The 27,129-nt window shown below is 52.4% G+C and overlaps 8 protein-coding genes across 8 annotated transcripts; 5 read left to right on the forward strand and 3 right to left on the reverse strand.

Annotated features, from left to right (window-relative positions):
• Nucleotides 1–5,863: 5,863 nt before the first annotated feature.
• ACET3X_009291 (uncharacterized protein) lies at nucleotides 5,864–9,158 on the reverse strand. The gene is made up of 3 exons (XM_069455470.1): nucleotides 7,415–9,158; nucleotides 7,265–7,367; nucleotides 5,864–7,215 (listed from the first exon to the last, which is right to left on the reverse strand). The coding sequence occupies exons 1-3, from the start codon at nucleotides 8,141–8,143 to the stop codon at nucleotides 6,278–6,280; spliced, it is 1,770 nt and encodes a 589-aa protein (XP_069303368.1). The 5' UTR covers nucleotides 8,144–9,158; the 3' UTR covers nucleotides 5,864–6,277.
• A 1,052-nt stretch (nucleotides 9,159–10,210) lies between these two features.
• ACET3X_009292 (uncharacterized protein) lies at nucleotides 10,211–13,149 on the forward strand (the record flags this gene model as incomplete). The annotated part of the gene is made up of 2 exons (XM_069455471.1): nucleotides 10,211–10,407; nucleotides 10,458–13,149. The coding sequence occupies 2 exons, from the start codon at nucleotides 10,211–10,213 to the stop codon at nucleotides 13,147–13,149; spliced, it is 2,889 nt and encodes a 962-aa protein (XP_069303369.1).
• Nucleotides 13,150–14,413: 1,264 nt separating this feature from the next.
• Nucleotides 14,414–15,545, forward strand: ACET3X_009293 (uncharacterized protein; the record flags this gene model as incomplete). The annotated part of the gene is made up of 2 exons (XM_069455472.1): nucleotides 14,414–14,776; nucleotides 14,832–15,545. The coding sequence occupies 2 exons, from the start codon at nucleotides 14,414–14,416 to the stop codon at nucleotides 15,543–15,545; spliced, it is 1,077 nt and encodes a 358-aa protein (XP_069303370.1).
• A 1,251-nt stretch (nucleotides 15,546–16,796) lies between these two features.
• Nucleotides 16,797–17,561, reverse strand: ACET3X_009294 (uncharacterized protein; the record flags this gene model as incomplete). Its single annotated transcript, XM_069455473.1, has 1 exon — nucleotides 16,797–17,561. The coding sequence occupies one exon, from the start codon at nucleotides 17,559–17,561 to the stop codon at nucleotides 16,797–16,799; it is 765 nt and encodes a 254-aa protein (XP_069303371.1).
• A 2,285-nt stretch (nucleotides 17,562–19,846) lies between these two features.
• ACET3X_009295 (uncharacterized protein) lies at nucleotides 19,847–20,332 on the forward strand (the record flags this gene model as incomplete). Its single annotated transcript, XM_069455474.1, has 2 exons — nucleotides 19,847–20,128; nucleotides 20,198–20,332. 2 exons carry the CDS (start codon nucleotides 19,847–19,849, stop codon nucleotides 20,330–20,332), a joined length of 417 nt encoding a protein of 138 aa, XP_069303372.1.
• A 730-nt stretch (nucleotides 20,333–21,062) lies between these two features.
• Nucleotides 21,063–23,352, forward strand: ACET3X_009296 (uncharacterized protein; the record flags this gene model as incomplete). The annotated part of the gene is made up of 3 exons (XM_069455475.1): nucleotides 21,063–21,109; nucleotides 21,168–22,388; nucleotides 23,121–23,352. The coding sequence occupies 3 exons, from the start codon at nucleotides 21,063–21,065 to the stop codon at nucleotides 23,350–23,352; spliced, it is 1,500 nt and encodes a 499-aa protein (XP_069303373.1).
• Nucleotides 23,353–23,587: 235 nt separating this feature from the next.
• Nucleotides 23,588–24,639, reverse strand: ACET3X_009297 (uncharacterized protein; the record flags this gene model as incomplete). The annotated part of the gene is made up of 4 exons (XM_069455476.1): nucleotides 23,588–23,602; nucleotides 23,653–24,067; nucleotides 24,236–24,333; nucleotides 24,397–24,639. 4 exons carry the CDS (start codon nucleotides 24,637–24,639, stop codon nucleotides 23,588–23,590), a joined length of 771 nt encoding a protein of 256 aa, XP_069303374.1.
• A 755-nt stretch (nucleotides 24,640–25,394) lies between these two features.
• ACET3X_009298 (uncharacterized protein) lies at nucleotides 25,395–26,441 on the forward strand. The gene is made up of 3 exons (XM_069455477.1): nucleotides 25,395–25,549; nucleotides 25,809–25,999; nucleotides 26,056–26,441. Exons 1-3 carry the CDS (start codon nucleotides 25,534–25,536, stop codon nucleotides 26,173–26,175), a joined length of 327 nt encoding a protein of 108 aa, XP_069303375.1. The 5' UTR covers nucleotides 25,395–25,533; the 3' UTR covers nucleotides 26,176–26,441.
• The last annotated feature ends 688 nt before the right edge of the window (nucleotides 26,442–27,129 follow it).

Here is a 27,129-nt window from a genome sequence, read left to right on the forward strand (position 1 = left end):
CAGCCATCTGTCGCGCAAATTCGGGGGCCATTGTGTCGGGATTCACGACATCGCCTAAGACCACTCTGTACGCATTGTGCCTTACTGAGGCATACCTATATGAAGAATATCCAAACCTACGGCACTTCCCAGACTCGTTTCAAGATCCTGATCCCCCCCCTGATCCCAGCACTGACGGCGCTCCACGGCTCTCTAGTCCCGACCATGACGTCGCCGAGGTCCACTCCAGACAACTGTCCTGATCTTACTAGGGTAGCTTTTGTTGGCTACACAACATTCACACGGCCAAAGAGGAGTAATCAGTCGTGCTTGGGGACACTCGGCCCCAGTATGTACGGTGCGTTCTTACGGACGTGAGCAAGCACATGGCGCGGAGATACACTCTCCGGCCCAGACGGACTTCGTAACTTTCGTTCAAGTTTCCCGATTGATCATCGTTCGGCACATTCAGTGTCTGAGGGGTCGATATGTGTGATTACGTTGCCTAGCCTTGGCCGCGGTATCACCGGTGGATGACGGCTTCGGCCCGCATGATCAGCTCCTCGACTCTCTAACACAGTCATCATCTTCGTCCGGAGCTTGGAGGATATCACGCCCAAAGATTTGCATGCCATACGATGATTTGCATGGGTAACTTGCTGCTTAGGTACAGATCAGCTCAGCGTTCAATATACCACGAGATGTCGGGTAGCACAGGAAGATGCCCTCTGTACCCAGCGCCAATAACGAGCAAGCAGGCACGGCCTGCAAACCATTTGATCTCTTCGCGATGTGGAACCGCTTCATTGCGTTGGCTACGTCTCGGCGGTATGGCTGCTGTGACGCATTTCGAGTCTTCCAACACAGCATTCTCGCACGGCAAGCCATGGAAGCCAAACTTTACACTGAGCAATGGCGATCAACAATCCTCAAATACATCGATGCCTGGATAACTCCACGTCTTCCAGGCCTTCCAACAAACGAAGACGGTCAAAGTAGATTGCTCAAGCAGTTGGGAGAACAGTAAGTATTTGCAGCCTTCCTGAGCGGTGATCTAACTACCAGAATTGCGGACGAGATGAGCAATCTGTCGGGTCGCGCGAAGCGAACTACAGGACGTAGCACAGGAGGATACAGGCAGGATTGCTCATATGGCCTTCTTTTTGACGTACACACTGAACCTAGCTAGCCTAAACAGTGTGAACGCACGCTCAAGAGCACTCCATTGTGGTCAATCTCCCTAGTTCGCAATCTGTTCGACGCACCGATTCCGACCTCCGAGATGAACAGAAGCTGGAAACACGGGCTCCTCGATGCTGGATGATGTCCCCAGTGCCATTACACATCATGCCAAAACTTTTCACGAGCTGTCTGTCCGAGCTACGGAACTACACATTGCCCAGGTGGGCCACCTCGAGCCTACGTAAACGACGATGAAGGCAACGATCCGTTGAACCTCAATATATGAGGTAGAGAGTCAGATAATTGAAAAAGAGACAGCAGCGCGCAGACTAGTACCGTCCAGGCAGATGAATCGTGACGCGGAAGCTGTACCTTGAGTTTCGGTTGTGTTGATGAAGCATGGGCTAGATGCTCTTAAGAGTAGGAACGTTTCTTCCACATTACCTGGCTGGAGACTCAATGTCAAGACATTTACTCAAAGAGGCGCTGGTTACGAGTCATTCTAGGCGCATCGTTTTTGACCACATGCGGTGGCTGTCGTGGTAGCAGGTGCCAAGCAGTCTAGAACTATACGCTAGGTAGGATGGCGCTATGGCGGTTAGCTTGTTCAAGGCTGGACAACAGCCGCACCGCCCCTTAATGTCGTTCCTGTGCTTGTAGAATTCTTACAGATATTGTAAAGGGGACATTTCCGACGTTCTTATCCTTCGTGGTTCTCTTGGGCGAGACGATCTACTTACGAAAATAGCCTTGCACATCCATCAACAATCCATGCAGTACATCTTCCGAGCGAGCGGCCCACGGGTCGATCTCCTGGTGCATGCCATCTTAGTAACTTCGGTTCAGCTGATCCTCCTTACCAGATCCAGACGTTTGGCGGGATCTTGCCTGACTCTCATGAGGCACGCAGGGTCTAAATAGTACAAAAGCATTTCCTGCCGCCATTAATTTCCTTAGCTCCTCGTCTACCCCAATATCTGTACAACCCCTGCATCAGCCTCTTAATGGATATAAAGAAGAGGTATCGCCAGCTCTGGTGCAGTGTGCTTCATCGGACTTCATTCATTTAGTCTGGCTTTTTTTCCTAGAACTCTGCTGTTTCAGTCGCCGTCATGTTGTCCGTTCAGGTGCTTATCGTAACATCTCTCCTTAGCAGTATCGTAGGCGCCCAGCGTGTATCGACTAACGGTCGTTGCGGTGCAAGCTTTGGCCTCACCTGCACTGGATCGAGGTTTGGGTCCTGCTGCTCATCGCAGTCGTGGTGGTATGTTCACTGCTGCATATTATAGTTATTTCTGACCCAGGCTAACAAGCAAAAGTGGCGCGACAGCAGAACACTGCAACACCGGATGCCAGGCAAACTACGGGCAGTGTAAGACATCGCCGAGTCCTCCTGCAACAAATATCTCGAAAAATGGACGCTGTGGTCCACAGCATGGAGGTCAAACTTGCGCGGGTTCGCGCTACGGTGACTGCTGTTCCCAACATAGGTAAGAGGCGCCTTCCCGGACTGACAGAACCAATCTAACGCATCGCGACAGCTATTGCGGAAGTACAAATGCGTACTGCGCTGCCAGCAATTGCCAGAAAGGCTTTGGCTCATGCAATGGTGCCCCATCCTCTGCTGCCACTGGTTCAACCTTGACCTCCGTCGTCGTACCTCCACGATCATCCTCCGCCGAGGTAACACACCCATCGTTGTCGCCTGGTACCTCCTCTTGCTCTGCCGTTACTGTAACTGCATCTCAGTCTGCCATCACCATTCCTGGCGTTATCACCACAGTCACACTGCCTGGTGACAAGGTTACCACAACGATCACTATTCCGGGCGAAGGAGAAGTCATAACCGTCACAATTCCTGGAGATGCATCTACTATTACGCTCCCTGGTGAAGGGACAACATCTACCCTCACAATTCCTGGTGAGGGGGAAATCACAACTGTTACCATCCCAACAACGGTAACTCTACCTGGAGAGGAAACCACAGTCACTATTCCAACAACAGTGACCCTCCCTGGTGAAGAGGTAACAGCTACCCTTACAATTCCTGGTGCGGGGGAAATCACGACTGTTACCATCCCAACGACGATAACTCTACCTGGTGAAGAGACGACAGCCACCCTCACAGTTCCTGGCGAGGGAGAAATCACAACCGTTACCATCCCAACGACAGTAACTCTACCTGGTGAAGAGACGACAGCCACCCTCACAGTTCCTGGCGAGGGAGAAATCACAACCGTTACCATCCCAACGACAGTAACTCTACCTGGGGAAGAGACAACAGTCACTATCCCAACAACAGTGACCCTCCCTGGTGAAGAGATAACAGCTACCCTCACAGTTCCTGGTGCGGGAGAAATCACGACTGTTACTATCCCAACAACAGTGACCTTACCTGGAGAGGAAACTACCGTGACCATCCCCACAACGGTGACCCTGCCTGGAGAGGGCTCTACCATCACCATCCCCACAACAGTGACTCTACCTGGAGAGGACTCTACCGTCACCATCCCAACGACGGTAACCCTGCCTGGAGAGGACTCTACTGTCACCGTCCCAGGCGAGCAATCTACGACGACCACTACGGAGACTGTCTCTGCTTCGACGGTCACGGTCACTGCAACTGCCACGCCCAGTGCTGGTGCTGGCTCATGCACCCCAAAGCCCAATGCCGTTGTCAATGGCGATTTTGAGACTGCTCTGTCCGGCACATGGAGCGTCCTCACTGCCGGCGATGCGAATGTGGAAAGAGTATCTGTTTCCGCAGGCTCAACCGCTCTCCGATCAAGAATCAACTCCGGCAACAGTAACTTGCCGCAACGCGTCGTCCAGGCCGTCAGTGTGTGCCCTGGAACTAATTATCAAGTGAGTTTCCAGGCCCGTCGCGTAACAACTTCTGGTGTTGTATCTGCGGTCCTATACGTCAATGATGTTCCTCTGGCTGGTGGTGTGATCACATCTACTGCTTTTACTTCTGCCATGGCTGTCAATGGTGGATATTTCAGTGTGGGGGGTAATAATCCGATTATCCTGAGGATCGAGTTTACTTATTCAGGCACAGTTGGTTCACCGAAGGAGGTTCAGGTTGACAATGTCGCGATTACCCCGGTTTTATAGGGTGACTGCGAGAAGAATGAAGGTTAATTGGTTTCTGATATAACATGCTCCTGTTACCTGTGAGATTCCTCGCCTCTTACCCATCCTTTATTGAGCATCCTTACACGAACGACAATCTTCCTTTCACCCTCCACTCTTGCATCCACCCTCTTCCTTATCCCACCTTCTATCGAACCGTACATTATGTTGCGTTGGTAGTCTATCCACCCTACTCTCACATCTAATACCATCTTCGCTGTGCTTGCCAGGAGAATGACTTGCACCAAACGGTAAAACTTGCATGTAGTTCTCGTAGTCCAGAAAGTGATTTTGATAGGTAGTGGAAAGACTGTAGAAAGCCTTCCCGACTCCACTCACTGCATCGCCATTACTCGAGCATGAACACGTCCATCGCGTCTCGCCTACTCTCATCGTCGTCGTAGATTTTGTTCAAGCGATGATCACAAAGTTGCGAGAGAGAGCGCCGACCAAAGAAAGACGAGGCTTGATGTTGCTCTTCGCTCGGTACATAGCATGACTCAATTCTCTCATGTGCGGTACGTCTCTTGATGAAAGCCTTTTGCGTATGGAACATATGGGTTTGGGAAATAGCATGACTCATGGAGTAATGCTGCGACGACTGTGTAGGCGTAGAGCGGCGTGGTTTTCCAGAATGACCAAGCTTGAGACAAAGGGATGTTATCAGAAAGATGGTGCCTATCTCGTGACGGACTTGAAGGAAACCTGGCTGCATAGCCAGCCAAAGCTCAAGCGGTTAGACGCTGGACGACATGATGGACATATGAGCTACGGGACAATGCGTCGGTATCCAGAGCATCTAGCAGAAAGACAGAGACTGATCTCGGCCTGGCATACTCTCTTTCACACCTGGGCACGAACATAGAGGTGAGACTAAACAAACACTGTAAACGCATGCTGGTTCCATACACTGTGTCAGCACCTTTGAGACACTCATATCATGTTTGAGAACCCCTTCCGATTCTCACTCTTTCCCTCTTTCCGATACAGCACTCCAGTCAGCTAGGAGCCAGAGCAAAGACACCACCAAGATGTCATCCAACGATACCACTACCACTACCACCCCATTCCACACTCCTCCCTCTTCACCCCGGCTCGCCACCCCATCCCAATCCCATATCCACTTTGGCGCCACCCCCCACCGCAGTCCTGTCCCGCGCTTCCCTTCGTCCTATTCCCGCTCCAACAAATCATATTTCCCTGACCAGCCCCAAGCACTAGGGACCCAGGTCACCCGACAGAATTCATCTTCGTCTTCAAGAAAACCAGCTCAGCATCTGGGAGACATGCTGGCACAAGAGCAGCTGAAATCCATGTCTGATCTGGACAAGGAAGAAGAAGTGAGGTTAGCAAAGACACACGGTGAGAGGTTGAAGAAGATGGGTTCAGGAATAGCTAGATTCGTTTGGCGACTGACCAAAAGTAGTAGTGTTGAGAAGGCCAGGGAGTCAAAGTAAGGGGCCAAGCAGCGTACTGGTCAGGGTAGAGTGTGTTGAGATTACAGCTTTGTTGGTGCGTTGATTGCGTTGATATGCGTAGACGTATCCTCATGAAACTGAGCGTTTGATGTAAAGAAAAGCAGTATATTGGGGCGTGGCTACTGGTTTCACGTTTCGTCATTTATTTACACAAATTGCACTGCGGACGCAACGAGGAAAAACAAATTCGTCAACCAGTTCGACAAACGCACATGATAATATTGTACAGCGACCGTCCTCTCCGGCAAGATAACCACAGTAGGAAAGGAAAGCAACGCCAAACGGGGTATGTGGCAAAGACTAGTATGGATGCAAAAGGACATACTGTTCTGCTAAGCAAACATACCGAAACCAGAAATGAGGGGGCTGCAGCGACAGGAAACTTGGGGTATATGTCGTAAAGTCATAAATTCGGTGGGCGGTGCAGGCCCGTCATATCGTGACATGACTGATTAGTAAGTAGCGACGGAAGCCGAAACCTCTGGTTCATTCTTCTTTTTTTTTTAGTTCCACCTCGATCTCAGATAATCATCATCGTCGTATGCGGATCTGGACTGAAAGTCGAAAGATCCGTTCATGCCACCAGTACCGCTTCGCTGACGAGTGTGCCGCTTGGTGTCAGAGTCTCTGCCGTATCGATGAGAGTCATCCGCGACATTGTGCATGTTAGAAGCATAGTAATTGTTGGGAATGTCTCGCACGGTTGGGTCTGACTGGGTACCGTAACTGGAGAAGCTTGGGCTTCGCGGTCGGGCATTCGAGCCGTGACGAGGCTGTTGGTGGTAGTGAGCATCAGTGGGGGGTGGCGGGAATGGTCCTTGACCGGCGTTTGATTGTGCACGTCGACGCCTCTCATTCGCGGCACCATCAGAGTAGGTACTGGAGCTCATGTCGTCGGTGTACGACTTGCCGCCACCCGGAGCCGCTGAATATGGCTTGCGCTCTCGTTCGATGGGTACTGATGTAGACATGGGCTCGTCTTCGAAGTCAAACGGCCTCACTTCAGGCTTTCCGGAGTACGGGCTCCGTTCGCGCTCAAGGTTAGGCCCTGATGGAGGAGCCGTCTTGGGCGGTGGTGGTGGGAAGGTGGGCGCCCTACGTAGCGGACCAACACCCTCAGAGGACAAGGCTGCGGCACACCTTTGCTGCGCATGTAGGTTCTCGACGGTGGGAAACATCCTACGAGGAAGTTCTTTCGGGAAGCGTTCCTTCCGGTCGTCCGCGTTGCTGATGGGCATGTCCCGGATTGCCTTCACCAGTCGCTCGTACTCGGCATCGGGATAGGCCTGGATCATCGTAGTCATCCACTCCTGGAAGCCTGCAGGAGTAAGTGCAGGGATGTAAGGAGCCTCGGCGGGATGCTCCTGAATGAGATGGTGCTGGCATCGCATGTCGCGGTATATCTTTGACAGTGCCGAGTAAGAGACTTCTCCGAAGATTGCTGCATACGTTAGCACAATAACGAGATGACATGCGGTAGCCTGCCTTACTTTGCCATGGGTAAATCTCATCCTTGAGCTTGACTTCATCGTAGAACTTGAGCATCTTGGCAGGAGAGATGACTAAACTGTGCTTTGGTTCGTAGTCTTCAATCTATGCGATTATTAGCACGTTATCACAGTAGGGGCTTGAATGCGCACCAGATGCAGAGCCAACCCCCGCAAGAGCTGGCCGAGACGAGGCAGAGGCTGACCGTCTGCCTCGAACAGTCGCTGCCACATCTTCTCAATCGGAGTATAATCTTCGGTCATCATTCTGGGCCCAGGGCCTGGTCGCGCAGACGGTCGCTCCCGCTCTGCCGGTGCGCTTCTCTCAGGACGCGGGGTAGGAATATCGCTGTTCCCATCTAGTAGTGGGTCGCGATATAAGGGGTCGCGCTCCGGAGATGGTTGGCGTGGAAAGTCGGTGCGCTTCGGGGAAGGCGGGGTATAGACGTCGCGGGGTGGAATCGAGTTTGATGTCGACACTGGCGAGGGTGGACTCCATTGTTGCGGGGAGGCGGGTACGGCTTGAGGGAGTGTCGTACCAGCCATGCCGCTTGATTTGATCTCATCCAAGACCGACTTCTTGACCTGCTCGGTGATTTGAGCAATGAGATGCGGGTCCACAACTCTGGCGGCATCTGACTTTTCAAAGGCATGGCCGATGGCACTCTTCAACGGCTGCTGCATTGGCTGCGAGCCACTGTCGATACTACGGCGGTCCCAGGCCGGGCTGGTGTCACGAGGCTGGTAGTCGGACCCGTCGGTGCCAGAGCGAGACTTTGGTCTCGTGCCATAGTCGGGACTCCTATCACGGTCGTAGTATTGTTTGTCAAAAGGCGAGACGTAGGAGCCGGTGTGGTGGTCGGGATGGTCACGATAGGCCATGCTGGAGCCCAATGGCAAGCGCTCGGGGAGCACCTGCAGTATGACGTTGCTAGGTGGAAGTGGTCGAGTAGGCGACCGTTTGTGGAGCGCAGCGAACAAGTGCTGCTGCTATTGCAGAATTTCCATGCAGGTGCAATAGTGACAGGTTTCTAGAGAGGACAGGGAAATGGAAACGTGGGCTGCGGAAGGAGAAAGATGTTGGAAGAAAGGCTGTGGTCACAAACACGGGTCAGCCCGGTCGATTGCCGGCTCTTCGTTTTCCAAGGCAGCGATACCCTGGACAGAAGAAGGAGGATGAGGAGGAGCAGGAGCAGGAGCGTAACAAGCAGCAGGTAGGACAGCGATATCTTGAGCAATGTTTGACTGGCTGTGCTGGGCCATCTTGTGCGTGCGGCGCCATGGACGTGCCGCAGGCTGGGATGTAGGCGACCTGCTGTCTGCGTCATACGCAGGTTTGGGAATGGACGAACGTCATCACGTCTATCAAACCGCCAACTCCAGCCGAGTCGCAGGATGGACGGGAACTTGAAGAGCAGCAGCGCTGGGGACACGAGATTCGCAGAGCGGCGGGTGATTATGTTTGTTTGGTTCAGTAGTGTAGACAGTCGTCATGCCTAGCGCACGTCAAGAGGGTGGTAGCGACGGCTGCCAGTGACGCGGCGTGGTTCCGCCGTTTGCATGTCTTTTGTTTCAACCACACGGCAGCACCAGCTGCTGGCCACTGCGCGTCCGGGTTTACAGCATGACATTCAGCCCATTCATCCCCGCTCACCTTATGAGAAACAAGCGCAAAGGGGTGCGGGTGGCATGATGGGGGATGCTCCATCAGCCAGGGCGGGCTTATGCGCAACAGGGCGGTTACCGGAATGCGAGCGAGGTGCAAAGCAGCGAGGCGGCCGTCGTGAGACAGACGGCATCTCGGTAGGCGCCAGACTGCTTCTTGTGCGCGTTCGCAGCAGCACTCTGTAACGCGCCAGGCAGACTCAGCAAACAGCGGCGCAAGGACATGAAGAGTCGGCAGATGGATGGGCGATGAGGACAGGCACTGCGGTGAAGAAAGGGCCGGGTAGCTATTTCAAGCAGACGAGGCTGTCCCTGAAGCCGGGCCCTCTAGCATGCTGAGCCAAGATTATATTAGACCGCGAGGGACATGCAGGCTAGTCGCCAACGGTGCTGGGCCTGGGTAGCGCCCGCAAAGCTTCACGACTTGGACGGCGACGCATCAACAACGACGCGTTTGCATGATGGCCAACAGCCGTGTGCGATCAAAGTCCCGACCAGCTCCACGGGCCCCCGCGACATGTGTGTGCTGGCTGCGTGCGCTGACAAAGACAGCGGCGTGGCGGCGGCGCAGTGATTGGACAGAGGCCCGCCGTTGGCCGGCCGCATTGGGGCTAGCCGGCACAGGTCCCAGACTCTAGTCGTTTCAGATGTCACGGCGGCCGCGAGCCATGGCAAAAGGCATCTCTGCGCCCGCGCTCGCTCCAGCTAAACACGACGGGATCATCCTCTGTTTCGCGACCGTGTCTTGTTTCCCTATCTCACCGACCTGTTCCGTGCCCATCTTTCCCGGGGGGGCAACGCGAACGCCGTAATAAAGAAGGCCGAAACCCCCATTCCCACAAAGACAAGGCCGTCTGCCTGCAGCCCACCTCACCCCAACCATCCCACGACGCCTTGCACCCGCATCCAGCATTCCTCGCCCGCCGCCCGACCGAGCGACCGAGTGACTTGCAACAAGCTCCTCCAGCACGCTTCCACTCACCTGTAGCGTCTCACATCGCTGTTGCGACCCCCCGGCCTAATACGCTCTTGGTATCACCACCCAGGGCTGCTCCCGTACCACGTCCACCACCACACCCCGGTCACTCGACCTGCATATCCTCCATTTACCATACCCACCTTCACCGCGTCCACCATCTCATCACGCCTAGCATTTCCATGATGCATATATGAGATAGAAGAGTGGACAGACCGATACGACGACCGCCCGCCCGACCGACCGCTCCACCTGCTCAACTCACCGCCCTCGACTTCTTCCAAACACACACACACACAGGCCAAGACATGGCCATGCTTGCCGCAAAGTCTCCATATCCCGCACCCTCCATGAGTGGGAGTGCTGCACAATCCTCGGCCCAGTACAATGCTGGCCTCTCCAGCTACCGCAACCATGCCTCAAACACCCGAGCCGAGCAGTCAATGTTTGCTTCTCCCACCGAGTCAGAGTTCTCCGAAATATACGATGCCCCGGACGCCATTAGGTGAGCTCCACGTGCCGACTGACCTCTACCTACGCCACTAACATGTACAGACACTGGGACGAGGACAAGGTTGGCGACTGGCTGAAGCGTATCAACTGCGCCCAGTATGTCGACCTGTTCAAGCACAACCACATCAACGGCGAGAACTTGATGGAGATGGACCAGACCCACCTCAAAGACATGGGCATCAAGAAGGTCGGCGACCGCGTCCGCATCGGCTCCCAGGCAAAGCAATTGCGCAACAAGGAATACAAAAAGGCCTCTAGAAGGACATCAAACAGGCAATCGCTTGCTACTCTCGACAACGCCGCATACACCCCACCCTCCTCCGGCTCTCCTCGACCCCTTCACTCTGCGCGATCAAATCCTCCCCCAACCGCCTCCTCCAACCCCGTAAGCTCGCGATCCGAGAAGCGCATGTCCAGGCAAATCATGAATGCCGACCTCAGCAGCTACGCATACGGTGCCAAACCTCCCTCGCGTCCTGGCTCTCCTCTTGTCGACCAAGAGACCCGTAACCTGCGGTCACAGCGCCAAGGAGGAATGAACAGCCCCAAGGAGCTCACGAGCAAGACATATGGCGCCCATCCTCTTAGTGCTTCCAGCAGTTCTGTCAACGTCACTTCACAGTACTCCCGAAATCAACGCACCACGCCCACCGAAACACCTCAAACAGCCCGCTTCGCCCACCACGTCCGTGCCAGTCCTAGCGTGGACAGCGCTACCAACAGCGCCATCCTCCCACACGACAAGGCCCTCGTGCGTGTCATCTACGATGGTGGACGGACCTCGGTCGTCAACATCGAAGGCTGCAAGACTGCCGAGGAGGTGATGCTCAAAACTCTAACCAAAGGCCACCTCAACACTGCTCACGTCAAGAACTACTGCTTCTACATCCTCAACAGCGGAGAGCCGGACCCTTCGCTGTCTGAACGCTTGAGTGACATTGAGCTTTTCAGACTTGTCAAGGATGCAAATCGACATGAACGGGGCCGGTTAATACTCCGCAAGGTCCATGCCGGAGAGCCTGACGAGGACCAACTGAAGGCTGCCGCCGGCATTTACCAACAACAAAACTTCCAGCAAAACTCTACCGTCTACGTGCCATCCAGCAATCGCAGCCAGATCAAAATCGAGAAGCTGACGGGTGAATCTCTCGCTGCTGTCAGCTACCCCCTATCGCCAACGTCTGCAAGAGAACGGGAACGCCACATCAACTCGACAGCTCAGAATCTGGAGGGGCCTGCAGATGCTTCGAGGTCGCCCATCTTCCATGCTCGTGCCCGAAAGCTTAAGCAGTTCTACGGTGCTCGACCTCCCAGCGAACTCATCACCTCCGACCTGACCTCCTACTTCCCTGATGTCGGAAAAGACGAGATCGACAAGACTGTCCGCATGTCGATACGCCGTTCTCACCGACTCAGCCGCGCGGCCTCGCGTCTCTCAATGGCATCAAACTTTAGCGTTGCCTCTAGTCTGAAGGATGCACCACCACTGCCATCCATCGCCGACACGTGGCTCCAGGGAGGTGCCCAAGCCCGACCACTTCGCCCACTATCAGTCATGAGATTGGGTCTACCTAACCAATCTGGTTACCGCGATTCCATGGCATCTTCTGTCTTGGAACCTCTGGATGAAGAGTCGCCCCTCGAGCCAAACCGAAAGTCATACGTCTCGTTTGGTGGTGACAGTGGCTCGGATACTCTTGCCATTACAGATCCCGACGGCAACACCACTCTGCAGTCTTACTTTGATGACGGCGGTAGCAGCCTTGCAGGTAGCAGCAGCAGCAACACCGAGAACGGTGATTCGCTCAACAAGCGCCTCTCTGAAGCTATAGCTGAGGATGGTGAAGAGTCAGATGACGAGCTGGCCGAGTATCTGGAACAAGACTCGTGGGATAACGTCAAGTACATGAAGGGAGCTCTCATCGGACAGGGTTCCTTCGGAAGCGTCTACCTTGCGCTACATGCCGTTACTGGTGAGCTCATGGCCGTCAAGCAAGTCGAGCTTCCTTCGGTGGCTGGTGCTTCCCAGATGGATCACAAGAAGACGAACATGGTCGAAGCCCTGAAACACGAGATCGGCCTCCTTCGGGAACTCAAGCACAAGAACATTGTGCAGTACCTCGGCTCCAACTCCGATGAGAGCCACCTTAACATTTTCCTCGAATACGTCCCGGGTGGTTCTGTGGCGACTATGCTGGTCAACTACGGTCCGCTTGGCGAGTCTCTTATCCAGAACTTCGTACGCCAGATTCTCACTGGCCTTTCTTATCTACACTCGCGAGACATCATCCATCGAGATATCAAGGGTGCGAATATCCTTGTCGACAACAAGGGCTCGGTCAAGATTTCCGATTTCGGCATCTCAAAGCGTATCGAAGCCTCGACGCTAGGCGGCGGTAAGAAGGGAGCTCAGCGTGTCTCTCTCCAAGGTTCAGTCTTTTGGATGGCACCAGAAGTCGTTCGACAGACAGCCTACACCCGCAAAGCCGATATCTGGTCGCTCGGCTGCCTCGTTGTAGAGATGTTTACTGGCAGCCACCCGCATCCTAACTGCACCCAACTGCAAGCCATCTTCAAGATTGGTGGCAGTGGCGATGCCAGCCCTACAATTCCGGATAACGCTGGCGACGATGCCCGAACATTCCTGGCGCAGACCTTCCTCATCGACCACGAGAAGCGTCCCAGTGCCGACGAGCTCCTGGCCAGTCATTTCATAACTAATCAGGGTGCATAAATCTTTTTCATACATACGGCGCACAACATATTTCTAGCATGGAGCGGGGAAGCATCATCGGGGTTCTTGCATGGGCGTTCTCGTTTCTTTCTAACGCCCTTAACGCTTACATGCGCGAATGATTCTGTACTATACCACTTTCAAAATGCTTTTCCTGTAAGAGGAAAGGAAGGTGCTACGCAGCATGTTTAATATACTGCTGATCAGTAATGGGTGCTTTGGACGGATTTGAGCAGTTTGTACCATAGCTGTCTACAAGATCTATCTTCAACACTTTCCACAATAATAATCATCACCCATGACCTCCTGACGTGTTACGGCCGATTCCCACTACATGAACGGAATATTCCTACCACGATGACGAATCTTGTAGATTAAGTCTAGTGGCTGAAGCCGCTACAGTCGCATTAATATAGGCCGTATCCACTGTCCCACTGTTTTCCTTTTTGTCAAACCCAGAAATGTAAAACGATCGAATCTATCACTTAGACTTTGTTCACGTTAGTTTTACAACCGTCGTTGTGGTAGACGACCTACGAGATTTGTATCGCAGCATTCGAGGGTGTCCCACGATTTATCTTACATATGATCTCCACCGTATTACTAAACGAGCCCCCTCATCTCGGTGGTAAGTTCGTGTATCGCTGTCGAGCTGCACATGATCATATAATCATACCTACGGCCGCAAGTCTCCACTACCCGCCAAGACATAAGCTCCGAGATGCCCCATCATCACGGGACTCTACAATGTTGCGGTTACTGATCACACTTCCCACCGACTAGCACAAACAAAAGTGTTGCCAACTCCACACCTGCATCTCGCACGACGTAGGTTTGAGGCTGGGCGCGTTCCATTGCGGGGTAGTTGTGACCCCGATCCCGCATGTTTGTTTGCCTCGGCTTTGGTTGTTGTATGATAATCACCTTGAGAGTAACTGAACGCGTACGTCTTCCGTTTGGACTATGTGAAGCGGTCCGAATGTGCTGTTTGCATTATTGGCTTGGTAGGTGAATTGAGTGGCGGGTGGGTACGTGTGATGGACTACATCAGGCTGTAGAACGGAGACAAGGTAGGTATCCGACAAAGAGTAAGGTAGTATGGACGGTAGTTTGTCGGTGCGGGGAAAGGTACATAAATGGAATTATCTGTCAATGTTCGTTGGTTCATCTTCTACTCATCCATTCCAGTCGCTCTTCCTCCTTCGTCGTATCATCTCCTACCCGTACTTCCTACACCTCACGGTACAGCATACAGCTGCCCAGGATGTCCCTCCCCTCCAAATACAAAGCCGCCATCTACGATGCGCCTGGCACCATCTCCACCAAAGTCGTTGAACTGGACATGCCCGAGCCAGGCGCGGGCGAAGTTTTGATCAACCTTACGCACTCTGGTGTATGTCACTCGGACCTAGGCGTCATGACGAACTCCTGGAAAGTGCTGCCTTTCCCCACTCAGCCAGGGCAAGTAGGTGGCCACGAGGGTGTAGGAAAGATTGTAAAGATGGGTCCTGGAACAGAGAGCTCGGCAGTCAAGATTGGGGATCGCGTGGGAGTCAAGTGGATTGCGGCGGTCTGCTCATCGTGTGAGGCTTGTAGAGCGGGCGTAGATGCTTCGTGTTCGAATGGTGTAAGTTTTGCTCATTGCTTTGTTGTTGGACACCGAAACTGACAAGTGTAAATAGAAAGTATCGGGATACTACACTCCAGGTACCTTTCAGCAATACGTCGTCTCTGCCGCAAACTACGTCACGCCCATCCCTGAAACCCTCGATCCTGCAGCCGCTGCACCCCTCCTCTGCGCTGGTGTAACGGTCTATTCCGCACTCCGCAAGACGAATGCCGCATCAGGTGCTTGGGTCGTGATCTCTGGCGCTGGTGGTGGACTGGGTCACTTGGCTGTACAATTCGGTGCTCGAGCAATCGGCTACCGCATAATCGGCATCGACCACTCTTCCAAAAAGGACATCATCATGGAAAGTGGTGCCGAGCACTTCCTCCCCGTAGACGGCACAGAGGACATGATCGGAGCCGTCAAAGCCCTTACAAATGGCCTCGGCGCACACTCCGTCGTAGTGTGCACGGCAAGCAATGCTGCGTACGCTCAATCAGTTGATCTACTTCGATTCGGTGGCCGCGTCGTGTGTGTTGGTATCCCCGAGGGCGACCATGTACCCATCCAGAGCGCGAGGCCTGGTAACATAGTCAACAACTCGTTGCAGATTGTTGGGTCAGCTGTGGGATCGCGGAAGGAGGCTATTGAGACCATGGACTTTGCAGCACGCGGAATTGTCAAGACACATTTCAGGACGGAGAAGATGGATAAGCTTACAGATATCTTCAAGGAGATGCATGCAGGGAAGTTGCAGGGTAGGGTTGTGTTGGATATGACGGAGTAAATCGGATGTTTGACTTGGTATGGATGGAAGTATAGGTTAGTAGACCTGGTGTCCGCGCACTACCGCGATAGGATGCATGTATAGTGGGAAAGGTAGGAAGGCAATGATACAAGTCAAACAATGCACAAGCAAGCCTTTTGTCGGTAGAAACACTTCGTACGCCCCGGCAGATGTTTCCTATCATCACCAAGTACGATTGGCGCTTGAGCTGTCTCTGCGCATCTCGAGAAACTCGTTGAATCGAAGGTATTCGTTGTAGCGCTCCTGGAGCTGACGTCTTGCCCCGTCTCTTTGTCGCAGTCGTTCCACTCGCCTCGCTTTCGAACAGTCTGCGTACTTTGTGTCAGAATCCTACGTCTTAAGGAAGAAATACAGGCTATAGTGCAGTTAGTCACTCACATTTGATTGATTTGCACAGCCACTTCCGTAGCCTAGGCGATGAAAGCAGCCCTACAACAATCCCGAACACTGCTACACAAACACCAACTAGAGTGAAGACAGCCTCTTTGGACCATGAAGCGGGTGTTTGATCATTGAAGGTAGTGCTTTTTGGATGCAGTGGAGTATTCGATATTGGGATGACATGAGATCTGGTGCCAGACAGGAATAAAAGAGCTGAAAGTACGCATGAATGCCGAATAACCACCATTGTAATGACAAGACAGAAGCAAGGTGAGAACAGACTAAAATTTGGTAGCCGTCAGAGCATGTCTGTCCGTTGATTTCCCAGTCCACGTTGGGGACTTATACACCTAGCTGATGCCGTTTGCGGCTGTGTTTCGATCAGACTAGTGTCGGGTTTAGCAGCTAGCGTTTATTAGCGAACCGGTGGCCGCGGAGTAGCTTCCGCCTCCGAGACTCGAGTCTGCCATGGAAGGAATGTCCCTTAATAGCCGATTCGGCGCTCCAGGAGAAATAACATTCACCTCAAAGAATTTGTGTATTCCCCTCCACCAATCCCGTCATCGCACGTACCACCACATGGCCGATACTGTCCTTTTGAAGCTTCGCAGGTAGTTTTAACAGTAACGTCAGCAGTGCAGCTGCGTAGCTGGTCATTACAGCAATGACGAACGCAGCTTCAACAGTCATGCTCATTTATCTGCACTAAACGTTCGTATTCCTAAAACGGTCGAGGTACTACTGTGGATATTAGCCAACTTGAACCCTTTTGGGAGAAGCATCGCAATAGCATTGTTGTAGTAATGTTGTGTTGTTGCCTACGAGAATATGGAGAACATAGTTCGCATATCAGAGCCTCTCTGACAGGCGTAAACGATTAGTCTTTGACGTCGACTTCCCTGACTTGTCCACCGTCGGTATGAGATCCTCGACCAGAACATGGTTATTGAAGTTGTCGTTGAAATTGTCGTTGACGCTGTCGCCAACCTCCACCTGGTTCCGGTTTCTTGACTTCCAAATGGGTATCTCCCCATGTTCTGCGCGGCCGACACCCATTTCCCTCCACTTCTTCGGCGGTTTGATTCCCATTTCTACCATGTTGGACCAAATCCTCTCTCCACGTTTGTTCCACCTCTCCATCCTCTCCTCGTACTCTTCGTCGGAGGGTCGCCACTTGCTCTTGAGTATGCGGCGAATGCCTTCGGGCGAGATTTTGAAATGCTGTGCAAGGACAGGCGTAGTGAATTTATCGGGCTGCGTCATGTGCAGATGTCGTATGCCTTCCATGGTGTCGGGCGACAGTCTCTTGCGCGGGTTCCATGCCGCACCTCCCAGTTTCTCTTTCAGAGCCTCCTTTTGCACCGCCCATGCTGGGCGCTCCTTCCTTCTTTGTACCTCTCCCGTGAGAGCATCGTCTACTTCGATTACGGGGTCCGCTTCTGGTGGTTCTGCAGTACGTATGGTAGACGCTCTGCGCGGTTGGCGCGCATTGGTTAGAAACCGCGATTGTTGCGGACGTGGTAGCGGGAGTCGACCAGCGAAGTGTTGCTCCGGTTTTGCGAAGGAGCGAATGAAGAGACTAAGCGTCGTTCTGGCGCAGTTGTGGCAACTCATGGTAGTCGATGTCTGAGTTTCGACGGTGCTCTATTGTCGAAGTTCATAAGATCGGCGCACAGACCTGCACTTCTTGCCACGGGCAGCCGACCCACATCCACTTGGCCACCAACACCATCATCGCAAAACGTAACATGCATCGTCGTACCAGATACTTTAATGCCCCGATCATCTCATTTGGTGCTATCTCCACTCTTTTCATATCCAGATATCTATTCAGTACACTGCTAATTCCGTAATCTCCTTAGTTTGTCGCGATACAGCTCCCCCCTCACACCCCTCGCACCCCTCGCACCCCTCGCAACCTCAAGACTCAGGTCCTATTCACCTGGGAGTCTCCAATGTGATATACAAGTGCCGACTTAGCACTACAAGCATTTGCTGCAAGACTTCGCCTGACAACATCGACGATCTTTGCCTTTTGTTTGTATCTTCGGTCCTTCTTATCTTGCGCATGGCCCTGACAGCTTGAATTTTGCCCTTTCTTTACAGTCGCAAAGTTCCATCTAGTCCAATATTCAGCCTCGTTCTCTGCACGCCTCAAGCGTCTATTTTGTCATTCAATTGCTAGTTTTCTCTGCTTCTTATGGATTGGACAGCAACTTCATCGTGGTACTGCTTAGGCGCCATGAGAGCCAAGGCGATGCCTCGCTTCCTGCGACCAACTCTCGTCAATTCGAGCCTCTTTCGTCTTCTCACCATGTACACACAAGATTGCAAAGGCCTCCGATGACAGGCCGAGCGGTTGTGGAGCAAATAGCGAAAACTGTGACAAGGCTGTAAAGTGCAGCTGAGTTGAGTGGCGTTTTCCGTTCGTTGGGATCATTTCTCAGCAGCCGGAAGGCGCACGACTAGTGTAGATGGGGGCACAACGTCCCTGAATTTATCGCCAAATGTAGAACGTCGTGCAGTTCGCCGAGCGCTGTCGGCGGAAGACTTTCTTTTGAGGAAGGGAGTTTCAGCGACGATCACTTCGGTATATCGCAGAGAGTGACAAGGGCACTTCAAATAAGTGCCTGCACCTTTAACGCTGTCGTTTACATTGATATCTTTCTATCTTAAACTACTCTTGTTTTCCGTTCCTTACGAGCCGTCACTCATGCCCAAGATGACTTCACGACTCAGCCGGTTCTTTACCATCATAATTCTCGGAACTTATCTTGTCATCTCGGCAGAAGCATTCCCAGCCGACCCTTACACATCAAAACCTGAACCCCGGGCCATCGAAGACACAAACGCGAAGAACCTCAGGCAGCACATCGAAGTGTACGGTATACCATATGGGGTCCTCGGTGCTGTCTCTCATGCCCTGACCTTTTACGTTATGCTGTGCCACTTCTTTGGAGTAAGGCCTTTGGTTCCCTGGATGGCACTGGAAAAAGAACGCTGGAATATCGCAGTTGTCACGCTCTCCTCCCTCGTCTCCATCATCCTTGCAGGCGTTACCATGGCTCGTACACGAGGATCCCGCCCATTGTTGATACTTGCTGGGATGCAGATCGTACTTCACGTTTTGGTGGACATTATCCATATTCACTGCATGTTTAGCGATCGACGCGGGTTCGCATGCTTCTGGGCGGTCCCGCTTTTGGTCGTGTCATTTTTTTCAATATATGCTTTTTACTCGTTCCCTTGTAAGTAACAATGACTTCTTTTGTATACATCAATGACTGACTCATGGATCACAGTTGAAGACGAAGATGGCAAAGTCGGACACCTCCTCGGCACTGCTATCTTTCTTGTGCTACTTGTGTATATTGGTCTCACCGGGCTCGCGACCTTGATCAATGTCCTTGTATGCATCTTCAGACTATTTAAGCAACCTGGACCATTTGGGTTTGCTGTTTCAGCTATTCTGCTTAGCTGTGGGCTTTACTGGTGGGGTGATTTTGGCATGGCCATTGTGAGTAATAACTCATTAGGGACGCCTTCGGACCGAATTAGGGTGCTCTACTATACTTACTGGGTGGTGGAACGAATTCCGCTGTTCACCTTCTAAGGAGTAAGATAGCTGCACTACTAAAGAAATAAAGAGATTTATACGATATATGTATTAGACTTATTACCGCGGGCATATTTTCGGCTTATAGAAAGTACCAAGCGCTTGGTATTCTCGCGCATTTGTCTCGGCACCTCCTGAGGTCACTCCCAAGGTCCGTTATTAGCAACAGCTGTCGCTATAAAGAGTTGACGCCAAACCCATATTAGTAGGTACGAATACACCTACTACTCCAGCAACATCTGCCAAATTGAAAGACCGCCCGAATCAACCCCTAGTCTTCATCATGCACGCCAGCTCCATTGTCGCTCTCGCCCTCGGCGTCGCCGCTGTCTCTGGTACCGCCATTCCGGACCTCCAAACCAGAGACGGAGCGTGCGATCCGGAATGTAACTTCCCCAACAGCATGACCTGTTTCGACAATGGCGGTGCCACGCTCCAGAAAGCCGACATCGTAGCGGCAGCTCGCAACGCCGACAGATCCGGAAAGCCTTATGAAGCGAGCGCAAGCAATATTGCCTCTGAGTTTTGCTCTATGAGAGCGTACCGTGATATTCCCTTCTGGACGGTAAGTTCTTCACTCGAGGGATGTGTATCTTTTCCCCAGAATCTCCACGCTGACTTTGACATCTATAAGACCACCATTCCAGGCCCAAACAGCCTGGTGGGTTCGATGTACTATGCCTTGGCATCGAATGGCACCTTTTACTTTTGCGGCACGACATCAGGCATAGATCCATCGGGATGGCCTGGACGATGCGATTACAACTAAGGAGAAGAGTACACCAAGAACTTATAGACTGTCCTACCTAGAATATACCGCTTGGAATTAGCAGATGCTCTCGCAAAGCGCAGTAATCTTCGCACCCTATATTGTTCGGCCTATCCATGTATGAGACATATGCATCGTAGTGTCGTGATGGGTCGTGCTTTTACCAAGCCCGTCGCTCAACCCACAAGGACGCGTCTAACCTTTTTGCCCAGCGCGTCCAGCTCTGATCGCATTGGGAAAGCTCCGCCCTCACTCCGCCTCTAACGTCTATCCCTACGTGCCGGAAAACCCTGTGAGCCGAGAATGACCTTTCGAATCGCGGGGGTCATAGAGAAGTGCGCAATCCTGGCGATGCGATTCGTTAATCTCGGCCCACGGGGTTTTTCGGCACGTAGTGTAGACGTTAGCGGCAGCGCTATGCGTTGAATGGTGTCCAATTCATCATGTACTCGGTTTCTGCTCTAGACTACTCTGCCGACGGAACTCTTGCAGCTAACTACCTAAGGTTCGGTGGCAGTTCCAAGGTTTCCTCCAAAGATCTCCGTGGGGCGAATGCGGCAAAAATGGAAGTGGGCCCCCTCACACCCCCCCCCATGCGCGCTAGGACCTCGGTATCGTATGGCGGAATATCCTCGCCGTACTTGTGCAGCACGTCTGCTTCGTCCGTTATTTGAGCGTTTGGCATATCATCAGCGAGCTGTGTCTTTCCCGCCTTCCCTTTTGCTCAAACATGGCTTTGTCCAACCCGTTCCAAAGGCGGACAGCCAACACCAGAGAGTATGTCCGGAAGTGGAAAATCACCTTGGCATTGATTGCATGTACTGACTACTATCAGCTGCTGGGGCTACCGATTCGAGTGGACGCCTGAACATCTGACTCCGGAACAGATGAAACCCATGAAGTTCTCGTACGATGTTCTAGCAGAGGAATGTCTTGACCGCTTGAACGCTATCTCGCCACCGCACAAGGGTGCTTTGCCAAGAAACGATAGTAATCGTGTCGCGCTATCATCAGTTCCGGGCACCGAGGAAGAAAAGAAAGAACCACTGCCAGTACCTAAAAGGGATCTTTACGCTTTACTGGAGGAACATCACGACTCTGACCCCAAGCTTGCGGAGCTATGGCGCGAGGTAAACACTGTTCCCGATTGGGTGGACTGGGACCAGATCGCAAGAGGTCAAGATGTGTTCTACCGCTATGGTGGACCCGCCCTGACTGGTCTTACTTTCCAGTCGCTACTAGGTGGAATGGGCGCTGCGCGGGTAGTCGAGACATTAGCACGAACTGGAGGCTTTAGTACCAAGGTCGCAAGAGGCAGACTATTCGAAACCACACAGCACATCCTCCAATGCACGCGAACACTGGATGGGCTCAAACCAGGCGGGGAGGGATTCGCTTCGTCGATACGCGTCCGCTTCCTACACGCCGCAGTCCGACAACGCATCATGAAGCTCGCCAAGGAGCGACCCAGTTATTTCAACGTCGAAGAATGGGGGATACCGATCAATGACCTGGATCAGATAGCAACGATTGGTACCTTTTCCTCTACACTCATCTACCTCAGCTTCCCTCGTCAAGGCATCTTCCTTCGGAGACAAGAAATTGACGACTACCTAGCATTGTGGCGCTACATCGGATACCTGATGGGCACGCCAGATGAATGGCTATCGGAGCCAACAAAAGCAAAGGTCATCATGGAATCACTCCTCTACCACGAAGTCAACCCCTCGGAAATGTCCAAAACAATGGCAAACAATATCATCTACGCTCTCAGGGAGGAGCCTCCAACTTTCTCCTCAGCAGACATGTTGACTGCCAGTGCGCGCTGGCTAAATGGTAACGCGCTTTGCGACCGCCTCGGTTTGAAGCGCGTCTCCGCATACTACTGGTCGCTCATGGCAGGCCAATGTCTCTTTTTTATCTTCTATTGCTACACATATCGACTATTTCCCGATGCAGATCGTAGACGAATAGACCGTGCGAAGGAGATCTTCTGGCAGTTGATAGTGAAGGCGAAGTGGGGGTTGGCGGGCATGGAAACAACATTTGATTTCAAGTATGTACCGCAGTATGATACCTTGACACATCTGGGTGATATTGGGGAGAGGAAGAAAGTTTCGTTGAGTAATGAATTGAGAAATTTGAAGGCGCTGGGGATTGGGATGGGGGTATTGGCTGTGGGGACGTTGGTTGCAGTTAAGGTAGCAGCGAGTGTTATCGGCAGGCTCTGGTAGCTTTCATGTAGATGATTTGGGTACGAGTAGGCGTTGTGGACTCCAAACACTGTGTGTCGGGTCTCAGGGATTATGTCGAACGTGCGCAGGTGAAGGTACCTCTTACTTGCAGCACAACTCACCGCCAACGGTCATCAATTATTTATCTCTCTCCACTCTATGACTTTGATCCCTCCATATCAATGTCCCTGATATTTCCTCATTCAACAACAGCAACAACAGGAAGGCTCTCCCATACATTCATTATTTTCACAACCCAAGATATATTAGCGCCAGCCCGTTACCACAATGGGCAAACGCAAGTGCCCCCAGAACAAACAGCAACATGGCGTCTGTGGCTGCCCTTCATTTTGGAGACGCTCAAAGGCCAATTCAATGTCCAATGTCAAGGACTCGTCTGCAGCAAGTACAAAGTTCTCTTCCGTCACTGCTGTCCTCGACGGTGACTTGCATCAGCGAAAACGACAAAAGCGAGGGCATAGTGTCTTGAGCCAAGAAGGTGGGATAGGTCTTGCGAGACCAAAGCTCTCAGGGCACATGGACAGCAAATTCAGGGTTGGGAGTCAATCCAGGCAGAAGCAAAATGTTTCGAAGATGAACACACGATCGCAAGAGAATGCATCAGTGGAGGAGAAGAAGAAGAAGAAGAAGATGGCAAAGGTGAACACACCGGTACGGATCTTGGTCGACTATGACTTGCCTACCAGTGCTGAGCGATTGGATTGGGACACAGATGAAGTTCGTAGAATGGTTGGCGAGATTGAGGGTGGAAGATACAGGGCTTGAATTGGACTGCCGTGATGGGCGTATGGAGGTACCCGTGAAAACGATCGGTAATCATCTGTCGATTCAGACTTCGAAGTGGTTGGATGTTCATGCATAATGAAACTTTCACAGCCAACGGAGTACTGATGTATATGCATTTTAGTACATGGGTATAGGTACTGCCTAGCGGAGATTTTGCGAAGAGTATGCGAAGATATGAGATGAGTGTCATAATCAACATGAGCGTCTCGAGTCGTCACCAAACATATGGCTGAGCCGAGATCAGTCAACGATGTAGGGGAAAGGGTTCGATACACTGACCTTGTTCTCATAAGTCCAGAAAGTACCACTGTGCTGTATGCCTTTGCTTTTGATGACTTCAATCATCTTCATGACCGACTCTTCTGGCGTGATTATACCTTGGACTTCCCATGGCAGTTGGACGTTGGCCATGTCTGTTGCGACTTCCCCTGGGTGCATGCATAGAATGATGGTATCATCGTCTTTCCTCTTCAGCTCGGCAGCCATGTGTCTAACCGCCATGTTGAGCGCAGCTTTGGAGGCAGCATATGCAGCAAAGCCATCTTCCATTTCGCGGAAGTTACCTTGAGAGCCTGAATCACTGGACATGAATGTGATGGTGCCGATAGGGATGTTCGTTTGGAGTAGCTTCTGCGCTGTGATGATAGGCCCGATTGTGTTAGTATGCAGGTGGAAAGCAAATTCGTCAAACGACCTGCCAGGTGTTAACCTTCAGTACTACAGGTGTGTGAAGACAACTGAAGTTTATTGGAAATGCACGCTTTAGCCAGAACCAGGAAGGCGCAACGGGCTGGGTAACGGAGAACATACAGCTCAGTGGCCCTCTATATGGGTTAGTGCGGCTCCCTTGCATACTGTCGACGATGTCGGACTTACATTCGGGTACCTTAGAACACCTGCATTTAGCACGACATAGTCTATCTTTAGGTTCGGTATCATTGCCAGTTGCGCAACGAATTTCTGTACATGATTAGTTGTTGCTCTTCTGAGATGGAAATGTGAAAGGTCAGCAGACGCGCATACCTCGATGCTCTGCTCTGACAAAATGTCACATGTGTACATTTGGCATCGGCCATGATCGCTGCCCGCCTGTCCCCACAAGCCACTGGCATGACCAGCCCAAGGCTCTCGTACGGTAGCGATGATGCGCTCGTTCTTATTTAACAGCTGTCTGACGAACTCGAGCCCTATACCTCTGCTGGCGCCGAGTATTAGCCATGTGGTAAAGTCCTCATCGGCATATAGAATGCCCGGAATCTGGTCCATCCGGTCTGTCGAGGTGTGGCGGGGCAAACGATGATGTCAACGGTTCAGCTGGGGCTGAGGTGTGACTGACCGACACTAGAAGGCTGCTTGTGACGAGGGTAGAATAGTGACGATCCTGGTCGGCGCTTGAAATAGTAATGTGCAGCTGTCCAGATAACAGAGAATAGTGTTCATGATCCTGGCCCGTTAGGTTAGGGGACCAGAAGCGTGGAGGTGCGCGGGTTAGTGGATGTCACATCGATTTGCGGACCCTTGTACAGGCTTCACATACGGTATTTGGTTCCAAAAGCAGGGACGGGGACGAAGCGTCCTGCAAGGCGACCAGATGGTCCAGACGCGTCTACTTCAACTACCGGAGAAAAGAGAAGCTAATTGCTTTTTGCTAATGGACGGCACGGAGAACGAGAATGCTGAGAGTGCTCGCAGCAGCCGGCGCATCATTTCCAAAGTTGGTGACGGCATCAGCTCACAAGCTCCATGCGAGATTGCCGAGTTTGTAGCAAGATAGTTTGTAGCGTCGCAGCGGGTGGGCGGCGTGGCGTGAAAGCACCAAGGGCAAGTTGGCTGAGGAACAAAGACCAGATGCGGCCGTCTGCACCGCCATTGCATCGCGATTCCTGTTTGCCATCCCGGACCGGTTCCACCCGAGCACATTTGCTACTGACTTATACTTGTCATCTGATTGGCCGATCCCGTGACCCGTGCTCGCGACAAGGCCCGTCATTTCATCGCGGCTAACGGCAGGATTCTTAAAACTCTCACCAGTTTCTCAGTTCCTACTCTGCCAGTTTTTCTCCCAACCAGACTCCCAGCTACGACCACGACCACGCTGCCTCGTACCACTTCACCTCTACACACACTCAATCCTAACACCACCAACCTCACATCTTCAAAATGGGTTTCGAGAAGGGTATGTTTTCCTGACACCTGTCGGACGTCATCGGCCGTTTTTCACCCTGTCTACGAGCGTCCACCAGCCATTGAGCCCGCGCGCACAACGAGATGCGAACCTCGTGAGCAGCAGACTGTCCGCAGCCCACCGGCAGGATAGTATGTAACTCAAGAAGCGGTGTGCACAATGTGGCAGCTTTGCGACAAAGGGGGAAGGTGGCGGATTGTTCGGCTGGACGACAAAAAATGTTCACGGCACATGGCTAACATGCTCACAGGCGATTCCAAGAAGGGTGCCAACCTCTTCAAGACCCGCTGCGCTCAGTGCCACACCCTGAAGGAGGGTGAGGGCAACAAGATCGGCCCCAACCTACACGGTCTCTTCGGCCGTAAGAGCGGTCAGGTCGAGGGCTTTTCATACACCGATGCCAACAAGCAGAAGGGCGTCGAGTGGGGCAACGAGACTCTTGTACGTCACGCCACACAAATTCGTATGCTATAGACCTGCCAGCTAACACAGCACAGTTCGAGTACCTCGAGAACCCCAAGAAGTACATTCCCGGAACCAAGATGGCTTTCGGTGGCCTCAAGAAGCCCAAGGACCGTAACGACCTGATCACCTTCCTCCAAGAGGAGACCAAATAAGCGTCTCTCGTCATACGAACGTTTATACCATCCTCCCGACACGCCATGACCTTTCTCTAATACCTTTTCGACCCAAAATCTGTTTGGATTGTACCATCATCGATGATAGACGAACGACGGAGGCGGTAAGCGCAGTAGAGCGCATTCCTCCTCCATGTAGATTATGTTGGGTGTATCATTTCAGGGCGTCTTTCGACTTTGGTGCAGCATAGAGCCAGTTTGGAACTTAGTGGCACTTTCGAAATACCAAATCTCCTCTACCGACCATATCTCAGCTTCGCCATGATGTTGTGAACAACTTGATGTCGTCTAACTTTAGCGACGCAGAATTGGTGGCATGCTCGATTCCACATGTACAAACCTCAGCACATTGGGCCAATAGCATACATGGCAAATTTTCTGACACGTTGCGCGATATTTGCACAAAAAGTACAGACTAAGAAGAATAGCCTACGGCTAGCCACAGGGGCGCGACTCACGCGAGCACGGAGTATGCTCGCTGCTCGGACCTGAGGAACATGCAGCCAGGAACTGGGAACATGCGCTCTACCGGCGCTTTCTCCGAGGGCTAACCGAGGGCCGTGTGGCTGGAGCTTTGGGGTGCTTGCGGAAGACGATTGACCGCGGGCAGCAGTTTCAGTTTGGGCAGGACACGGCGGGCAAATGAAGCCAAGATGATTCACAGCTTGACACACCAAGTCCCGTCAAGTGCGGGATACCCATGATTTAAGCGTTGAGTTTCGTGGCGCTCTTTGCCCATCTTCTCCACGTTAAAGCAGTTCAAGTGTGGGGGAAGGGCAGGTGGTCGTCGCAGTGGTGTCATCGCCGGGAGACTCCGTGTACATGAAGCATCTAGTCTGTGTGTCACCGGACACACGAGCACATGTGCCTCTCTTCTACTCCATCTTTTTCTTTTCTCAACACGCTTCCGAGCACAACAGCGCGTCGTTACCT

This window comes from Alternaria dauci, chromosome 9 (assembly GCF_042100115.1).
Source record: "Alternaria dauci strain A2016 chromosome 9, whole genome shotgun sequence".
Classification (NCBI taxonomy): domain Eukaryota; kingdom Fungi; phylum Ascomycota; class Dothideomycetes; order Pleosporales; family Pleosporaceae; genus Alternaria; species Alternaria dauci.

Bases quoted from the DNA above. Each gene is read 5' to 3' on its own strand.
- ACET3X_009291 (XM_069455470.1), bottom strand. From the start codon at position 8,143: ATGGCCTATCGTGACCATCCCGACCACCACACCGGCTCCTACGTCTCG. The intron at 7,368-7,414 runs GTGCGCATTCAA...ATAATCGCATAG, and splicing joins GGGGGTTGGCTCTGCATCTG to ATTGAAGACTACGAACCAAA. The intron at 7,216-7,264 runs GTAAGGCAGGCT...TAACGTATGCAG, and splicing joins TGAGATTTACCCATGGCAAA to CAATCTTCGGAGAAGTCTCT.
- ACET3X_009298 (XM_069455477.1), top strand. The intron at 26,000-26,055 runs GTACGTCACGCC...AACACAGCACAG, and splicing joins AGTGGGGCAACGAGACTCTT to TTCGAGTACCTCGAGAACCC.